Source organism: Sinohyriopsis cumingii, chromosome 14 (genome assembly GCF_028554795.1).
Source record: "Sinohyriopsis cumingii isolate HCF-2022 chromosome 14, ASM2855479v2, whole genome shotgun sequence".
NCBI classification, from domain to species: Eukaryota; Metazoa; Mollusca; class Bivalvia; order Unionida; family Unionidae; genus Sinohyriopsis; species Sinohyriopsis cumingii.
This window is the reverse complement of record NC_142974.1, coordinates 106,636,566-106,656,857: the sequence shown is the minus strand read 5'-3', so window position 1 is coordinate 106,656,857 and position 20,292 is coordinate 106,636,566. Positions and strand designations below refer to the sequence as shown.

Sequence of the window (20,292 nt, the reverse complement as noted above, 5' to 3'; positions counted from 1 at the left end):
AACACCAGTTCCATCCAGGGCCAGCAGCACAATGCTGCAAAACAAACCAATCAAATTGCTGTCACCTATTAGCTAACATCTACCTCAATAAACTCTACCTCTCTTAAAAACAGCACCGAGTATTTTATTCAAATTCCAAAAGACGGAAATTTAGAACAAATATCCTGGATCGGAAAAACCCTGCTAACCTGTGGCAAGACAACTCCGCCCGAGCCCGACCACTTTCACCCCTTACCACGGACAGACATCAAAACCCATACGTGCAGTGCACGCATCATAAATTAAAACGCGAACTAGATCGGGTCCAATCCCACTGGTCGCTCATCAATGCAATCTCACTCATACAAACAAAAATATAGGCCTTACAGTCAGGTCGATATGTACACAAAAGTACTTCGACCTGACGGCCCAATCAATAAGTGTTCTGTGAACACATAAATGCCTGGAGGAAGTGGCACCATTCCTTCCCCCAGGCGTAATCAAAAAGGTGCCTGTGGCATCACAAACCAGTGGTACATGCTCATTGCGAGCGCACACCACTATAATCCAACTCAACAACAACAACAATCGTTCAAACCATTCTACAAAGAATAAAAAAGAAGATGGCTTCGAACCAGCTTAATAAAATGAAAACATTGCAAGACGTCCTGGACAATTTGGGTATGATGGAGCAAATGTTAGTGAGGTTAAACGAGGATCACTATTCTTATAGCCCCCATCGAGTGAAGATGGAGATTAACAACTTAAGAAAAGTAAAGGAAATGATAAGTGCTGTGATGAAAGAAATAAAGGAGGAGAAGGAGGATGAAGAGGAAAGGATAAGGATAAGAGCATGGAATGAAAAAATTGAAAAAGAAGAAGAAAATGAGAAGAGGATGAAAGAAGAGGAGGAGAAGAAGAAAGCAGAAAAAAAAGGAAGAAAAGAAAGAAAAGAGAAAGAGTGTAGGAGAGAAAATAAGAAGTTGGTGGAGAAATAGAAGAAATTAGAAGCAGAAGAAACCCAAAGGCCCTTTTCAGGGCCACTCATAGGTCTCGAAAAGAGATTGACTTTAATTGCCAACCCTCTTTTTTTTTGTTTTTTTATTTAAAAAAAAAAAAACAAAACAACAAATCCCATGTTAATTTCCCCTTGTCCCTAGAATGGATATTTTTTTTCTCCCATGTTCAATTCCCCTTGTCCTTAGAATGGATATTTTTTCTCCCATGTTAAATTCCCATGTCCCCAGAGTGGATATTTTTTTTCTCCCATGTTAAATTTTCCATAGTCCCCAGAGTGGATATTGCGTTTTTAACATGGAACTCCCCTAGTCCCTAGACCGTCCCCCTTCACTACTCAAGTCTACTTAAGTTCTTAGAATAAAATGTTTATGCATCCCAACCCCTTTTTATACATGCATTTTTCACATCCGAAGGCCATTTTTGACAGCATGTGGTGCTCACAGTGCAAATGCAAGCCCTTTCCCTGGATGATACTTTTGAAAAATATTGTCTACTATATAGGTTGATGCAGTTTAGAATAGTTGTCAGCCTTAACCGTTTTTGAGATATTCTACTTGCCTTGAACCCATTTGTCTAATGCATGGGTGGTTAGCTCTATTTCCTAGCCGACTATTGGTATTTCAATGGCGAGGTACAGTGCAGTGACTATGGGGCGTGAACATGCCTCACATCAATTTCAAGAACAACACATACCCGAAACACTTAGTTCACAAATATATCCGTCTCTTTAATTATTACACAATACTAGCTCAAAAACTCGCACCATACCATTATCTTAAGAAATTTGCCATGGCCCAATATGCGAAACTGGCTCCTGCCACCTCACTATAAATATAAACTGCCACACTGCAGACATCGTAGCGATATGACTGAAATTTTGTAATGCTGCGTTTAAAAATCCGAATAACACACACACTGAGCACGTGACTCTATGATGTGGCATTAAAAGCACGTGCCTCATGTCATTTTTAATAACAACACAAGCCTGAAAGACCAAATTCACACATATGTCAATATCTTTAATTATTACACAATAATAACTAAAAAAGGCACACTATTGCCTTAAGTTAAAAAATTTGCCAGGGGCCAATGTACGAAACTGTCTCCTGCCACCAATACAAGTACATTTTAGAGGAGTGCCACGCAGGGAATATACGAAACAGGGGACCAGACTAAACTTCTCCAAAATACAACTTTACCACAAGTTCATCTTTGAAGATACTTTGCATAAACATAGGATTTATTATTATTATTATTATTTGGACACAGCCTAATGTTCAGCATTAAGAAACAAACGTTGAGACCATATAGGAAATATAACTGTGATCAGAGTCCATTACTACAACTACTGAGACTTCGTCGTTAAGACGGCCCGGATTCTGACGAGGTTGTTTCACGATCTAACGGAAAAAGCCGAATATGCTCCTATCATGCTCCTGATGTGTTGTCAAACGCATGCGCTTTAAACTTAAACAGCACAGATTACCAGGGAGATAATAATAAGTCCTAAAGGCTAAACTGAACGATTTACTTGCAAATAAGCCTTGTGTGCATATTGAATAGGCTAATATTTGTGTTTGCGAAGGAAAAAATTATTACAAAATGGTGCGCGCATGGATAATGGATAACGATTCAAGCAACCAAAGGCTGCCGCACATAACAGATCCACCTCAGTTCATCGACCTGGATGGACTGAAAAAAATTGGAGTTCTCTATTGGAAGGTACTGTATCCATAACTAAGTATAAATTGATAGTTTCGTACGTGATCACATACATTATTGATGCAAGTCCAAGTGACATGTTTTATCTTATTGTATACATGTGTTATGCGTCCGTCAATTATTATGCAACCAGTTAGTTAGCCTTGACCTATAAATCCAGTTCCATCACATGATAGCAGTCAGTTCACATGTGCTCGACGCAAGCTTGATGTTGAGAAATAAAATTTAAAAAAAAAAAAAACATTAATCTAAAGGAAAAAATCATACAGAGTGACAAAAATACCTTAGATTACCCCTATGACCCGTTCTGATATAGGGTCCTATGTTGTAAAGAGGACACAAGTATTTGTTTCTCTGTGTATATATAGATATACGCGCCACACATTACGATTTGCATTGGTTTGAATAGTGATGCCCATCAAAATAAACTTTGATTTACTTGATTTTTATCAGAATTTTTTAAAACCATTTACCTATATCTAGCACAATAGATGTAATTAGGTCACTTGGTTGCTTGATTCGTCTGGTATGTTAGTTACATAGCACCGACATTATATTATGCATTTATATTAACTTTTTTTAATGACATAGTTTTAGGCAATGAAATTAATAGCATTCAATTTTATAAAGTTGTTATTAGTTTGATTGAATAATTCTTATTATTATGTGCTCTGAATGTCAAAACTTGTCAGTTTTTGTTTAAAAACTTTCAGAATAATTGACAGTTGCAAAACTTGTATTTATACACTGGTTTTGATGATATTAAAGTAGATTGTAAACACAAAATCAGGATAGGAATTTCAAATATAATATTAATCTAATTAACTGCATTGTTTGCTTTATTTAAGTTGAATATGATATGACAACCCTATTTAGATGGGTCACTGTAATACATAATAATAATAATAATAATAATAAAGACTTTATTTAGAGAAGGTAATTCAATTAGTTACAGATCTAATCAACCTTGAGGCCTTCTATTTGTTATGTACAATATATACAGTATATACAACATGATGTGAAGAGTCTGGCTTGACACTAAATAATTAAGTAATTTTAAAATTCAAAGTTTCAAGCCTGGAACACATTCACAGGCATCAGTGAAAATATAAACATATATAAAACGTAAAATATACTCCTGCATTAAAATATTTAGCCATGAAAATGATGTATAATTACAGAAAAGCAGGCGGTAGTTTTTGTACTAGAACTGTACAATTACCTAAAGATTTCATCCATTTAAGACATTGATTGTGAAAAGATGAAATGCTAGGAGCCTGCCTTATGTCACTGGGAATGTTGTTCCATGCCAGTGGATGAGTATATTGAAAACTTTATTTAAACAATTCCTTCTTTGGCCTTGGTATAATGTAATTTTTTCTTCTTATGGACCTCAAATTTGGAGTGCCATCAGCATCTCTTTGGTGAAAGATATTGCTTAGATAGACAGGAATTTATTTTCTGGATACTTTATGCATCAGTATGGCCTTTTTAAGAAATATTCTTTCATGTATTGTTAAGATCTTTATATTATTCATTGCTTCCTGAAAATGGAGCACTTAATTGATGAAAACATAGGAAAGTGAGCATGTCTTCGAAACAAATCATTGGGGCCAATATCAATCAAAACAGAAAGCAGGAAAATTTAGCTGGTAAGTTAAAAAATTACCTATTAAAGAGCAAATCCAGTTGAGAAAAGCCAAGTAAATGTACAGGATATCTAATAATAGTGCCCCTGAATATTTACAGTAACTATTCCAGTATAGGCTACCTCGTAATACTTACCACCTGCTATCCATGGCTACCAAACAGTATAAAATTCCAAAACAAAAATAAAGAATTATTTCCAAATAAAAGTTTTCAGTACTTTGGAACTTTGCTTTGGAATAGTATTTCAGTTGAGATTGGAAATGCCCACTCAGTTTTCTGATGAATATTTCAAGGTTTAGATTTGGATTTTTCAAACAGTAATTGTCATAATATGTACATAGACTTGTTTGGTCTTTAAACAATGTTTGATAAACCTCTCACTTCTTTACATTGCATGTAAACTAATCAGTTTCCAACATGGGTCAATGAAACCGTTAAATTCTTTATATTGCATGTAAACTAATTATATGATTAGTCAGTTTCCAACAGGTGTCAGTGAAATACAGCCAGGTCAATTGAAATAAATAAAAGATCAACAATGCATCAGGAGAGATGCGGAGCAGGCCGCATGAATAGAAATAAATATTTACTTTGAGAATAAAATAAAGACAGTTATGTGTCACTCGTCTAGCAATGTGTTTACCTATATATGTTTGTTTTGGTCTTCAAAATATCTGTTCAGTCTCTCTCTTCCTTATAGTGCATGTAAACTAATTATATTATTAGCGCTAGGGGTAGGTGAAAAGGATAAAGCACACATACAGATATACATATATATATATATTAGCATACATGTAAAATTTGTAAATTTATGCAAATTTTGGCTTCATAAAATGTCACACATAGTCTCACTCTGCCTATAATAATTTTTGATTAAAGTTTGAAATGGTTTAGTGTTATCATACATGTCCAGTCAGGTACAATATGATGTACAACAGAGTGATGTTGTTGTTATTTGAATTGTACATGAAATAGGTAAAAAGTAATTAATTCATATAAAAGTTGCTTAAATCAACGTTCATTTTGCATTCTATTATTACTAAAACAATTACAAATCATAATTTGTGTATACATTTAGCACAGATGTTAATTTTTGAAAAATAAAGTGCAACATGGCAATGCAGGGTTTTGTTTTTTTCCGTATAATTTACCTATAAATCATACATGTACTAGATAGTATTATGTAGTACATATATGATTTTCAAGTAAATTTTAAGTAATTTGAGTCCTAGTGAAACAGCAAGTGCAAAATTCAAGAAATACAATTTTTGTATGCAGAACAGCTTACATTTCAAATGTATGGTTTTCATGTAGATGCTCACACTGGTAAAAATAAAAATCAAGTTACTTTTATTACATGCATTTAAAATAATGCCGTCAAGATTAAAAAATTCTATGTCAAATTAGCCTCTGATAATTTTGCACAAATAAAGAAATTTAATGGTGGAGTGCACAACATAGGTAGTGGTCATTTTGAACTTCCCTTGTGCCTATAGTTGTTATTGTGCCAATGGTTGTTACTGTGCCTATGGTTGTTATAGTGTGTATGTTTGTTATTGTGCCTATAGTACTTGGTCTTTTCCATTACGCCTAATGGTTAGAGCATCTACCTCGGATGTGGGAGGTCATGGGTTCGATCCCCGGCCGAGTCATACCAAAGACTTACAAAAATGGTACTAACAGCTGCCTTGCTTGGCGTTCGGCATTAAGAGGTTGGTGTTAGGACTGGTCGGCCCGGTGTCAGGATAACGTGACTGGGTGGGACATCATGCTACATGTCTGCGGCATGATGCCCCAGTGCAGACATCATAGCGATATGACTGAAAAATTGTTAAAGCTACGTTAAAAATCCAAGTCACATCACATCACATCACATCACTTTTCCATTACATGCTATAAAAGGAGATGTAAATAATGGTCATTTTGAACTGTCCTTGTGCCTATGGTTGTTATTGTGCCTATGGTTGCTGTTGTGCCTATGGCTGCTATTGTGCCTGTGGTTGTTATTGTGTCATACTACATAACATGACAATGATTAGATAATGTATCATCACTAACAGCAATGCCAGCAATACTTGCAGACAGTTGAAACCATATGATTCTTCTACTTTTTAAGTACATAGTAATTATTTGCAGGGATATTTATTAAAAAAATTTAAATGTTGATATTTTATTGATTGCTGAAACATTAAGTGTTAATTTAAAGACATATGATGTTATAAGACTCCATTCTTCGCAGGATATTTTGAATGATTGTGCCATGTGAACAAAAGTACTTTGGAACAGAGTTAACTACAGCATCACCATTAAATAAACACTAGAACAAAGCTTGATATCACAAATCAGCAAGATTTGGAACATTTCTGGCTCTTCTACATTTTCTAAAACTGCAAATCAATAACCTGGATAATGACTGGTGGAATTAAGACTAGTAATCAATGTACTGCATTTGGAAACATGTATTTTTGAGCGTTTAATAATATGCATTAAAAATATTGTTTGTAGATATTAAATGTATGATGTTCAGATGCAGTGCATGATAATGTTGGTAGCGTAAAAAAAGTACAGTTGTTGTTGCTGGTTCATTTTACTCATTCAGTTTATTATTGGTCATTTATTAACACCTGTAGAATTATTATGTATCATTTTATCAAGCAATGAGTCACTTGGTTGATGTTGTAATTGTAAATAAGTATTGTACAGTTTGCTATAAGAATCTGATGACATATCGGTTCATAAAGACATGATAATATTGCTGTGTTTTTTTCCCCAGTTGGATGCAGATAACTATGAAAAAGAGGGGTTGTTACAGAAGATCCGAGATGAGAGGGGTTATAAATATTCAGACTGTGTCACTTGCTGCCCTGATAAACTACCAGACTACGACAACAAAGTATGGAACCCACAGTCCTGCAGTTGTTAAAAACAGTATTTATTATATAGATCATTTGTTATAGTGAGATGTAGGAATCAACAGGGGTGGACATTAAACGTAGTCCATGAGCCTGAGGCAAATAAATTTGCTGTCACACGTAAAGTATTCATAATTTCATTACTCAGTTGACTGGTACAATTTTATTTGTCCTAGTCAGTGTTTGTAGAAAGGAGTAGTGAAGATTTAGCAGGCCTAGAAAAGTTTTAAAATGGCTATTCCTTCTGGGTACAATGAAATTTATGTTATTTCTTTGGCCTGATTACTCATTTGAGATTGTCAGCAGGGGTTTAATTTTGGGGTACGAGTCGCAAACTTGAGGGAGGTTTGGCTTTGACCTTAATTGTACTGTAAAATAGCAAATTTTCCTTTGATCTTCATACACAGGGTCCCTCCTTCTGATCCTTCATTATTGCCAAGGTCATTAGAAAAATTGGTTTCCATGTAAAGTGAGCAATAACTGTCATACTTGCAATGTAGAATCAGAAAGCAGGTTGCCTTCTTATCCATGCACACCAGATCTTTTATATCCATGTACATGTCCTTTGTATCCATGTACACCAGTCCTTTATATCCATGTACACCAGTCCTTTTATATCCATACACTGCAGTCTTTTTATGTCCCTGTACACCAGTCCTTTATATCCATGTACACCAGTCCTTTATATCCATTCAGACCAGTCCTTTATATGCATATACACCAGTCCTTTATATCCATGTACACCAGTCCTTTTATATCCATACACATCAGTCTTTTTATGTCCATGTACACCAGTCCTTTATATCCATGTACACCAGTCCTTTTATATCCATACACACCAGTCTTTTTATGTCCCTGTACACCAGTCCTTTATATCCATGTACACGAATCCTTTTATATCCATACACACCAGTCCTTTATATCCATGCACACCAGTCCTTCTATATCCATTCAGACCAGTCCTTTATATCCATGCACACCAGTCTTTTATATCCATTCAGACCAGTCCTTTTATATCCATGCACACCAGTCCATTTATATTCATGCACACCAGTCCATTTATATCCATGTACTCCAGTCCTTATGATTCCATTCATGCCAGTCCTTTATATATATGTACACCAGTCCTTTTACATCCATGCACACCAGTCCTGTTATATCCATTCAGACCATTCCTTTTATATCCATGTACACCCAGTCTTTTTTTCTATCCATGCACACCAGTCCTTTTATATCCATTCAGACCATTCCTTTTATATCCATGTACACCCAGTCTTTTTTTCTATCCATGCACACCAGTCCTTTTATATCCATTCAGACCATTCCTTTTATATCCATGTACACTAGTCTTTTTTTCTATCCATGCACTCTGCGTGGGTTCGAGTCTCGGGCTCGGCAAATGTGGATATGTGAGAAAGCTTGCCAGTAGCTTCTCGTGGGTCGGTGGTTCTTTCTGGGGTTTTCCCGGTTCTTCCTCCACCATTAATACTGGCCGCCATGTATAGCCTATCTTGTGCTGAAAAATGGCGTTAAACCCTATAACAACAACAACAACAACTATCCATGCACACCAGTCCTTTTATATCCATTCAGACCATTCCTTTTATATCTTTGTACACCAGTCTTTTTTTCTATCCATGCACACCAGTCCTTTATATCCATTCAAACCAGTCCTTATATCCATGTACACCAGTCCTTTTGTATAAACTTACAGCAGTCCTTTTATATCCATGTACACCAGTCCTTTATATCCATGTACACCAGTCCTTTTACATCCATTCACACCAGTCCTTTTATATCCATTCAGACCATTCCTTTTATATCCATGTACACCAGTCTTTTTTTCTATCCATGCACACCAGTCCTTTTATATCCATTCAGACCATTCCCTTATATCCATGTACACCAGTCCTTTATATCCATGTACACCGGTCCATGTTGTAACACTCTGGCTAGGTCAGTGTCGTTGGAAAATCTTTAGTTAGGTTCTTGGCCTTTGCTTTTTGATTATTCATAAATTCAAAATCCTAAAAGTAGTCATATTTTCAGTTGATCATAAACATGTACATATAACCTCGGTTTGCAGATGTACAACTGTGTTAAGAGGTAATGTCAAGTTTTAATAAGTAATTGTATAGAACATATTTTTATACACAATTTTTAGAAAGTTCACTTGATCGATTTTCTTAAAATGTCCAATACAGATTGGCAAATTAAGTTATTTGAAGCTCCATGTATTAGTGGGAGGTCTGTCATATCAGGGAGACGGCAAAACTAAAGTTTGGCTAATCTTGAAGCATATCTACTTGTTCACAAGATGGTTTTATGCAGGCGTGGAACAATTTGTAATTAAAAATAAGATAAAATTGATGTTTATGCTGTGAGAGGTCATGCATTTGAATATAAGAAAATACAAGTTGATTATCTTGCAGTTTTCACCATAAAAGATTTATCCTCAGATGATGTATGTCAGTGATCTCCCTTGAATTTTTTTTCATGCTGGAGTAAATGCACAGTAACATCACAAAATCTCTAAAGAAGCACATATATTTACATAGTATTTTGTCTTTACCTAAGTTATAACTTGATTTGTCAAGATGCGTTAGTCTTGGAATTTAAATAAACTATGGAGAGATGGAACCTATAGAGTTATATTCATTCCAGATGTGAAAGACGTAATGTGAGTGTAAGTTCTTTTTATGGCAGGGCCCGATGTGACCGAGTGGTTTTAAGTGATTGCCTTGATCAATCACTCTCAGCTTACATGTGGAGGTATATGAGAATTTCTGCTAGTACCCTTCTGTCTGACAGTGGTTCTTACTGGGTTTTCCCATGTTCTTTGTCCACCAATTGTACTGGCTGCTTTGCATGGCCTATCTTGCACAGAGAAATGGCATTAAATCCAAAACAACTTCAAGAAGTTCATTTGTGGCAGTTACGAAGGTTGTAGAAATAGCTTCCTTTTTATGTTTTATCTATTTATCTGCACTTCGGACAAATACAATGATGCATAGTTATGCAGCAAATATACTAATTAAAAAAATGACGGCCTAATTGGTGATGTAATACAGTCTAATTGCAAACTTGTTGTTTATTGTTGGAGAGATATTTAAAATATAAATTAATTAATAATCTAACTCTTATTTACATGTCTTCAAAACAGTTAACGCTGGAAGATAAAAATTGCTCCAGTTCTTGCTTGGATATAGGAGAAATTAATAGGCCAGCTTTCTGATCAAATTTTTTGCTTTCTTACTGAAATGATACCATATAACTAAATTAACCACTTGTGGCTAAGATCCAAATTTAATTCATAACATTTTCCTCCTGCCCTGTTCTGGAAAATAGCAAGAACTACATTAATCACAACTGCAACAATAACAACTACTACTCTGATAAAAATAAAATAGATTATAATAGTGTCCTAGAAATTGTACACACCCCTCTTTCATTTCATTGGCTGGTAGGTTGGTAGAGCTAAACCAAAATTTAACTGCAGGATGTACCATCTGATCTGCTAGTTTTCACGTAAGTACATATATGCAATCTTCCACTCACAGCTGAAACTTGTCTTTTATTTCTTGTCATCTTTCTTTTGGGAAATTCAGCTATTGAAATTGGCAGTCAGAATCATGTGACATTTGATTGGTAGAATTGGCAGTCAGAATCAGAATTTATTAAGAACATGTGACATTTGATTCGTAGAATTGACAGTCACAATCTGAATTTATTAAGAACAATTTGTGACATTTGATTGGTAGGACTCTGGATTAAGCAAGGGGCCATCCATTTTGTACGTATGCAAAAATCTGGCAAAGCTTGACCTCTCCATGCATACATACTAAAATGGATGGCCCCTCAAAGAATATTTACTTGACAGATTCATTTTTAAATGATACTGAAAAACATTAAAGCATACCAGCACAGGTGCACTGAGTATTGGCAAGTTCTGAGGTATTGCAGACCGACATGATAGCCTATTGGGACTGCTACAGTAAAAGTGTTGCAGACTGACATTATAGCCTACTGGGACTGATACAGTAAAAGTACTGCAGACTGACATTATAGCCTATTGGGACTGCTACAGTAAAAGTGTTGCAGACTGACATTATAGCCTACTGGGACTGCTGCAGTACAATTATTGCAAACTGACCTTATAGCTTACTGGGACTGATACAGTAAAAGTGTTGCAGACTGACATGATAGCCTGTTGTGACTGCTACAGTATAAGCCTTGGGGAGAGCACAGTGTATGTGTGGTAATGAATATTGTTTTAACTCTGGGAAGCTTTAATACAGAATCTGCAGACAGGCATTTCTTTACTAACTAAAAGGAAAAGTTGTTGTTGTTGTTGTCGGGTTTAACGCCAGTTTTCAACACACGATAGGCTATACATGGCAGCCAGTAGTAATGGTGGAGGAAAAACCCGGGAAAGAACCACCGACCCACGAGAAGTTACCGGCAAGCTTTCTCACATACCCACATTAGCTGAATCCGAGACTTGAACCCACGCAGACAGAGGTGAGATGGCAGTGATCCATAACGGAGAGCACTTTAGACAACTCGGCCACTCGAGGCCTCAAAAGGAAAAGTAAATTATAGCCTAAATTTCCAGAATATATTACAGAGAAATACCAGACTAAGTACTGAAGACTTGTATGATATGAAATACCAGTATTGTATATAGACTTTTATGATATGAAACACCAATTCTGTATTTAGACTTGTATGATATGAAACACTCTTGCTTTCTTTAGACTTGTATGATATGAAATGTCATCACTATATTTAGACTTGTATATTTGTATATTAAATAACAGTACTGTATTTAGACTTCTACAATATGAAATGCCAGCACTGCATTTAGAATTGTATGGTACTATATACCAGTATTGTATACAAATTTGTATGATATGAAGTATATAGACTTCTGTGATATGAAATCCCAGTATTGTATTTAGACTTGTAAGGTATGAAATACCAGTACTGTATTTAGATTTGCACATTATGAAATACAAGTATTGTATACAGACTGTTATGATATGAAACACCTTTACTGTAAATAGACTTGTATGATATAAAATAACACTACTGCATATAGACTTGTATGATATGAAATAGTAGTACTGTATTTAGACTCGTATGATATGAATTTGCAAGTTGGCTTTGGTTGGGCTGAAAGAGAAATATTGTGCTAAATTAGTTCACAAAAGTATTTGTCATTTATATATTTCATTGGATGGTAACAAGGCACAACACTGTACTGAGAGTAACTGTTACTCTAGAATGTAAAACAAAAAATAAAACTCTTTGGATCTAACCATGCCAGGCATTTATATACAAGATAATCAAATGTTATTTCATGGATTATTTATGGACAAGATAGACATGTTATTTCATGGATTATTTATGGACAAGATAGACATGTTATTTCATGGATTATTTATTGACAAGATAGACAAATGTTATTTCATGATTATTTATGGACAAGATAGACATGTTATTTCATGGATTATTTATGGACAAGATAGCCAAATGTTATTTCATGGATTATTTATGGACAAGATAGACAAATGTTATTTCATGGATTATTTATAGACAAGATAGACAAATGTTATTTCATGGATTATTTATGGACAAGATAGACATGTTATTTCATGGATTATTTGTGGACAAGATAGACAAATAATATTTCATGGATTATTTATGGACAAGATAGATAAATAATATTTCATGGATTATTTATGGGCAAGATAGACAAATGTTATTTCACGATTATTTATGGGCAGATTGGTTGATTTTTTTTTTATTGTTTAAATTGCAATCATTTTTAAAAGTAACCATTTAGTTTTATAATGAACATTTTATATAGTTATTACAAATTATTTAAAGATTTGTTCTAAACATGGCAAATAGCCACTTAATACTTTTTTATGTGTGATTTTAGCTAAAAATGTTCTTCACTGAACACCTGCATTCTGATGAGGAGATTCGGTTCATTATGGAGGGGAGTGGTTATTTTGACGTTCGAAATCCCGAGGACAAATGGATTAGGATTGAGTGTGTTAAAGGAGACATGATAATCATTCCGGCTGGAATCTACCATCGTTTTACTCTGGACACAAATGTAAGGAAATTCTCAAGCATTATTGAATATTATGATTGTTCCATTGTTTTAATGTCACCAGTTTTCAGATTTGTAGTTGGGACCTTGTTATCCTTTCTCAGAGCCAAAACTTGGGATTCATGATGCGCAGAGAATCTATGACAGCATTAAAATTTGGATCAAACAGTATGAAGGGCTGATAAATTCAGTAAAATATGGTCTCGAGTTATAGGGTTAGCGGGAAACTGCGCTAAAATTAAAAGAAATTAAAAGGACATGCTGATTTATTGTAGTATTCAAGTTTTCTTTTAGCACAATTAGGATGCAAAAACGAGTTATTTAAATTTTATATTTATGGCTGTGTATTGATGCAATGAGAAAGGGACTCAAGATATTGAAAAAGGGTTTGCAAGACATGTAACAAATGCAATATCTCTTTCTTCTTCATGGACTGCTCTGGTGGCCCAGTCGTTAGAGCATCCACCTCAGATGTGGGAGGTTGTGGGTTTGAACTGCGGCTAGTCAAACCAAAGACTTCAAAAAATGGTACTAACAGCTGCCTCACTAGGTGATTAGCATTAAGAGGTTAGTGTTAGGTTGGCCCGGTGTCAGGATAATGTGACTGGATGGGATATGATGTTACATGTCTGCATCATGATGCCCCAGTGCTAGACATCACTTTAAACTCCCACACTGCAGACATCATAGCAAAATAACTGAAAAATTTTTAAAGCTACATCATAATGCAAATCGTACACACTCTGTCTTCTTCATGACTAAAACCTCAGACTTTGCACCAGTCCATATAGCAATATTTAGCACAGCAAAACATTCTGACTTCACTTCTGAACAAGTTGGCAGAAGACATTGCAAAGATTTTCTTCACATCCAGCTCTGATATCCTGTAGTCTTGGTCCAAGTCGAATGAGGAAGGGTATTCAGTACTGGTATGTTCACTATGACTAAGGTGTTAGTTATGACTAAGTCATGGTCCTAGTCGAATGAGGAAGGGTATTCAGTACCGGTATGTTCGCTATGACTAAAGTGTTAGTTATGACTAAGTCTTGGTCCAAGTCGAATGAGGAAGGGTATTCAGTACCGGTATGTTCTTTATGTTCGCTATGACTAAGGTGTCAGACGGGGATCATTTTCTTTTAATTTCTGGGTTTACTAATTGGAATGGGGAGTAATAGCTTGGTGTCACAGAGAAGGAAAGCAATTTAAACTAATCAAGCAGGTATGGTATCATTAAATTGAGTTTTACTGCATCACTAGTCCAAACTACATTTTATCTAACAGGTTTTGGGTATGTTTTAGTACGTAGTTACAAATTGTCGATTTATAAATGACTATTTAATTTATGATGGAAATATTTAAACAAAATTGAATGCAGAGCATTGTTGAACAGTGTGTATCACTGTGGTCCTATCTGATTATCCATATTATATTTCATGTGTCATACATGCCATAAAACAGTTATTAGACCATTTGGGAGGGTGGGATACCCAAAACAAATTACTCTGCATTTCTGCAGGCAGCTTGGAAAAAAAAGTAGATCATTATACTTCATCAGCATACTGACTGTTGGAACTTAAAAATTCATATGATTTTAAAAAATAAATAATTGTTTGTGTTTTTAAAATATTCAATCATTCATATCTTTTCTAGTGTCACTGTTTGCTAAACCGGATGGGTGTGTTGAATTCCTTGCCATCAGGGCTCAGAGTTTGACACACCTAGGAGATTCAATGAATGTTGATGCCAGGAAAAAAATTGTTGGGTTTAATTACCCATTTAATACATTTTTTATTATATCATGCTGAGGGAATTGGAACAAAGTGATTTTCCCCAAGGACACATTGACACAGCCGATTTGAGCTGGCACAGCTGGATATTGAATCCGGAACCTCTTAATCATCTTCACTTTAGTAGTTATAATGTTATCAATGAAGAAATAAGTTATGAATTTTTTCTTGTTACTTGCAGGATCACATGAAGGCTATGCGACTATTCGTTGGTGAGCCAGTTTGGACTCCTATTAACAGACCAGCCGATAATCACCCAAAACGACAGGAGTACCTTCAGTCACTGAGGCAGGCCCAAACAGCTTAAAGGAATAAATACACTTACCTTCACTGGCATGGGCAGTGCTCCATCTGGAAATGTTTGTCAGCCTGACCAACTTAAGTGAGACATCAGTATCACTTTACAGTGTTGTTATGTTTTGGAATAGGCAGAGCTACAAAATACTTGCTTTTACCTCCATTTATTTGACATTGCTTTCTGTTAAATCATGAAATGTGAAGGGTATATTCATCTTAAGGACTAGTAAGACCTCACTGTGATGGGTATACTCATCTTAAGGACTATTGATACCTCACTAATGATATATTCTTCTTAAGTACTAGTGATACCTCACTGTAATGCAGTTCAGGGTAGTCATAATGACAGCATAACATGAGGTTGCCGTATACATGGATACATTATGCATAGTATTACAGTTACATCATGGAATTCATGAGGAATTCATGATCATTTCCACCTTATAAAAGGGCAGTGTTATACTAAGATGATTTATAGTGAGGGATCACTATACTATTCAGTGCTGTCAAAAATGAGTAACAATGACCTACTTTTGGTCCAGATTTATAGTTACTGCGAAGATTAAGGAACTATATTGGTAGAGCAGTTGGGACAGCATTATCTAAGATTCTTGCTATCAACCATGTTTTAATAAATACTGACTCCTAAAGTAAAAACATCAACACTGTGAATTAATATTATAAAATAATGATGTATGGTACACAAGCTAAATACCATGTTACATGGAACTTTAGTAATATAGAGTTGAGGGTACAATGGCATTTTGTTCCGTAATTGGGCATTACGTATAACATTTACATTTCAGTCACTATTAATATTCATGGACAAAGAAAGATAACTTATAAGAAATAACTGTTAAGGTGATGTAGTTTAATGATAGGTGAGTGGGTGGGAGCAGAGAAAGATGGGCATGTGGGGAGTGGATGGATGAGAGCATATGTGGGTACTTTTATAATTTTTTCAGGGGGAAGCATTGACATCTTAGTGTGCGATATGACATCAGTTTGAATGGTTTTTATATATGTCTAATTTGATCATATAGGTCTCAGTGTATACTGTTACATTTCATGTACAAGTGAATTTAATAGTTTTATTCTTCAGTATATATAGTTTAAATGTAAACATGCAGCTTCTACAAAACATGAAAGCACATGATCGGCTCCAGTGTGACCTTAGACTATATTCTGAATTGCTTGTAAAACAGTATGTAACATAATAATGCCAATAATTAGCAAATTTCCCTATACGATTTTTTTCAATGGTAAAACATTTCATGTATTTGATCTATTTTGGATAATAAATAACCTTATCAGAGTTTCACATGATGACTTTTGTATGAAACTCTGAATGATACTGGTTGTAACATATTGTGTTGTTTCTTGAGAAATACATTTCTTTCGGTGAGCATAAAGTTTGTTGTATCATTGTTATTGTTCACATTCAAAATTGGTTGCATGAAATGTTTAATTGTTTCAGATTTAGTGTAGTGTTACTAATTTTGCTTTGGCTTGGCATTCAGCATTAAGAAGTTAGTGTTAGGAATGGTCGGCCTGGTGTCAGGATAATGTGATTGGGTGGGACATCATACTACATGTTTGCAGCATGATACCCCAGTGCTAGACATCACTATAAACTGTCACACTGCAGACATCATAGCAATATGACTGAAAAATTGTTAAAGCTATGTTAAAAATCCTAATCACACACACACACACACATTAAAAATTGGTTGTTTGAAATGTTTATTTAATTTTTTCAGATTTAGCTCAGTGTTACTAATTTTGCTTTGTACCTAAATAAAATACATTCTTAACAAGGAATGGGTAGCATGTTTTCAATTTGTAATTAGCGCATTTTAAAATCTTTAGTGTTACATTTAATATTGTAATTTAAGAGGAAAAAGCTTATTTAATTTTTTTTCTTCAATGTATTCATATTCAGGTTTTATCCTGACCTAAAGAAACAAGGCAGTGACATCCGCATTTTTATTAGCTCACCTGTCTGTTAGGTAAAGTGAGTTTTTGGTATGGTCCGTTGTCAGCTTTTGGTATGCTCCGTTGTCAGCTTTTGGTATGCTCCGTTGTCAGCAAAGGTTTGTTCATTCACAGTTGCAATTTACAACTTCTATCGATTACTTTACAGATAACATTACAGGAAGCATCAAGGCCTGAAAAACCTGTGAACCATTTGGCACACAGTTTTACAGGGAGCCTTTCAGATTTGTTAAGTTTGATGATAATCTATAATCCAGAATGACCACTTTACTAAAATTAAGTAATTTTAAGAAATGGTTTCTTTTAATAAGTCTATGCAGGAGAATTTGACCAAGCTTTGACCTTGCCATTAAAGTTGGTTGGATTTTTGTTGAGCAGAAAGTGACAGAAAAATGCGAGTAATTAGCAAATACCTTGTATTCTTTTTTTATTCAAACAGTATAACCGTTTATGTATTTTATATATGGTGGTGTGAATAATGTAATCTTAACTTTATACCACAACGTTTGTATTCAGCTACGCTAGATACTATTGGTACATATTGTGTTGCATCTTTTGAAAAATAAATTTTATTTTCTGTGAGCATAAAATTGAATGTATTAAAAATATATTTAATAGTATGAATTATAATTTTATTGAAAGATGCCAGTAAAGACTGCTGTATTTTTGGTTCTTTGTCAGCTTTTTATCATTGGGCATGTAGATGAAATAATTATTATGTTATTTTCCTTTACCTCAGTAGTTTTACATTATAAGTACTCTTTTTTTTTTTTGTTATATATGCATACTTACGCTCAGAAGGTTGGGTTTGGCCTCCCACTTGAGATAACTTATGTCAATTGCAAGTCAGATTTGCTATTTTTAATGGGTTACACACTCAGTTTTATAGATTTACAGTTTGTCATGGTGGCTTTGACAGAACCTTGATATAGCAGTCACTTTGCCTTTGTGTACATCTCCATGTTTGTTTGTCCATCTGCACCCTAGTTTTGATGATGATATTAAAATTTAGAATTTCCTTGTGTCAGTTGGACCAGTGTATATGACAGCTTGTTAAATTCCTTAGTTTTAGTAGAATTTGACAAGTCATGGGCTCAGTGTAGAATTTGACAAGTCATGGGCTCAGTGTAGAATTTGACAAGACATGGGTTCAGTGTAGAATTTGACAAGTTATGGGCTCAGTGTAGAATTTGACAAGTCATGTGCTCAGTGTAGAATTTGACAAGACATGGGCTCAGTGTAGAATTTGACAAGACATGGGCTCAGTGTAGAATTTGACAAGTCATGTGCTCATTGTAGAATTTGACAAGTCATGTGCTCAGTGTAGAATTTGACAAGACATGGGCTCAGTGTAGAATTTGACAAGTCATAGGCTCAGTGTAGAATTTGACAAGTCATGTGCTCAGTGTAGAATTTGACAAGTCATGGGCTCAGTGTAGAATTTGACATGTCATGGGCTCAGTGTAGAATTTGACAAGTCATGTGCTCAGTGTAGAATTTGACAAGTCATGAGCTCAGTGTAGAATTTGACAAGACATGGGCTCAGTGTAGAATTTGACAAGTTGTAGGCTCAGTGTAGAATTTGACAAGTCATGGGCTCAGTGTAGAATTTGACAAGTCATGGGCTCAGTGTAGACCATAACATTTAACCAAGAATAAATTGTAATTTGATTTTTTTTTTTAAATGTCTTCAAAATATACCATATTTTGTTTCTTTACCTTATTTACAAATCTTAGTTTTCTTCTTTTCCCTTTAATATTTAAAATACATTTTCTGATTCCGTTTCAATTTTAAATTTATCAGCTTTTAATAAATTCTTGAAACTAATACAGTAATAAGTATCTTTCTATGGATTCACTCACATATTTTCTGAAACTTATGGCAGTTTATGATAATACTTGACTGACGATTTAGTTTTAAAAAGTTGTTAAAGATCTGTATATTTTTTCTCATGGTTATTATGAGCACTCATTGTTTTGTCTCCCAAAAGGACACATTAGATCTTGTGCCAGTGAAGAGCTTGTGTGGACCTTCAACGATTAGTAATGTCAAGGAATTACTAAACCTCGAGGGTCCACTTCCCACAGTTGTATTTTAAGACGAATCATGTGTTATATTCAGTGTTGTTTTCGTGTTTTTAAAAGTGTGTTTAATATACAGAAAAAACATTATTTTTTAATGTTAGAAATTATACTCTGTGTTGCTGTTAATTTTGTGCTATCTGTATCAGAGCACCATTGTCAACAGATTAATCCTTCATCGTTAATATGCACTATTGCTGATGCTTGAATTATAAGTGCTGGACTAGTTTTAAAAGATTAGCTGTTCGTCAATAACATTAGTATCTTACATGCCAAGGAAAAGAAAAAATATCATGAGCATGGGAGATGTGATGAACACTTTAAATATTCTGCAATAAAAAGTATTTTAACTATTTTTCATTTTCATGATCTGAAGTATACGGCCTTTGTTTTCTGTTATTTTTATTTGATCTGCTGTCACATTTTGTACAGTTGTTTCAAACAAAATACTAATTCTAATTAAATTCAGTGCAATTTAGTCAGTGATTTTTGTCATTTAAGCTCTGTTAGTTATATTCCAGAGGAGTTTTTGGAATGGTATGTCATCCAATATAAGTTTCCATCATCCTTCCATCCCTTATTAAAGTTTTCCATCATCCCTCCATCCCTTAGTACAAATTTTCAATCATCCTTCCATCCCTTAGTACAAATTTTCAATCAGTCTTCCATTCCTTATTACAAGTTTGCTTTCACTAATTCTACTAAACTACTTGGATGGTTGCCT

The 20,292-nt window shown here is 34.7% G+C and overlaps 1 protein-coding gene across 1 annotated transcript; it reads left to right on the top strand.

Annotated features, from left to right (window-relative positions):
• The first annotated feature begins 2,405 nt into the window (after window positions 1-2,405).
• Window positions 2,406-20,046, top strand: LOC149784570 (acireductone dioxygenase-like). Its single transcript, XM_089932646.1, has 4 exons — window positions 2,406-2,721; window positions 7,145-7,264; window positions 13,231-13,410; window positions 15,376-20,046. The coding sequence occupies exons 1-4, from the start codon at window positions 2,602-2,604 to the stop codon at window positions 15,499-15,501; spliced, it is 546 nt and encodes a 181-aa protein (XP_089788772.1). The 5' UTR covers window positions 2,406-2,601; the 3' UTR covers window positions 15,502-20,046.
• The last annotated feature ends 246 nt before the right edge of the window (window positions 20,047-20,292 follow it).

Excerpts from the sequence above, each read along its gene's own strand:
- LOC149784570 (XM_089932646.1), top strand. The coding sequence starts at position 2,602 with ATGGTGCGCGCATGGATAATGGATAACGATTCAAGCAACCAAAGGCTG. Across the intron at positions 7,265-13,230 it reads TACCAGACTACGACAACAAA|CTAAAAATGTTCTTCACTGA; the intron begins GTATGGAACCCA and ends GTGTGATTTTAG. Across the intron at positions 13,411-15,375 it reads GTTTTACTCTGGACACAAAT|GATCACATGAAGGCTATGCG; the intron begins GTAAGGAAATTC and ends TGTTACTTGCAG.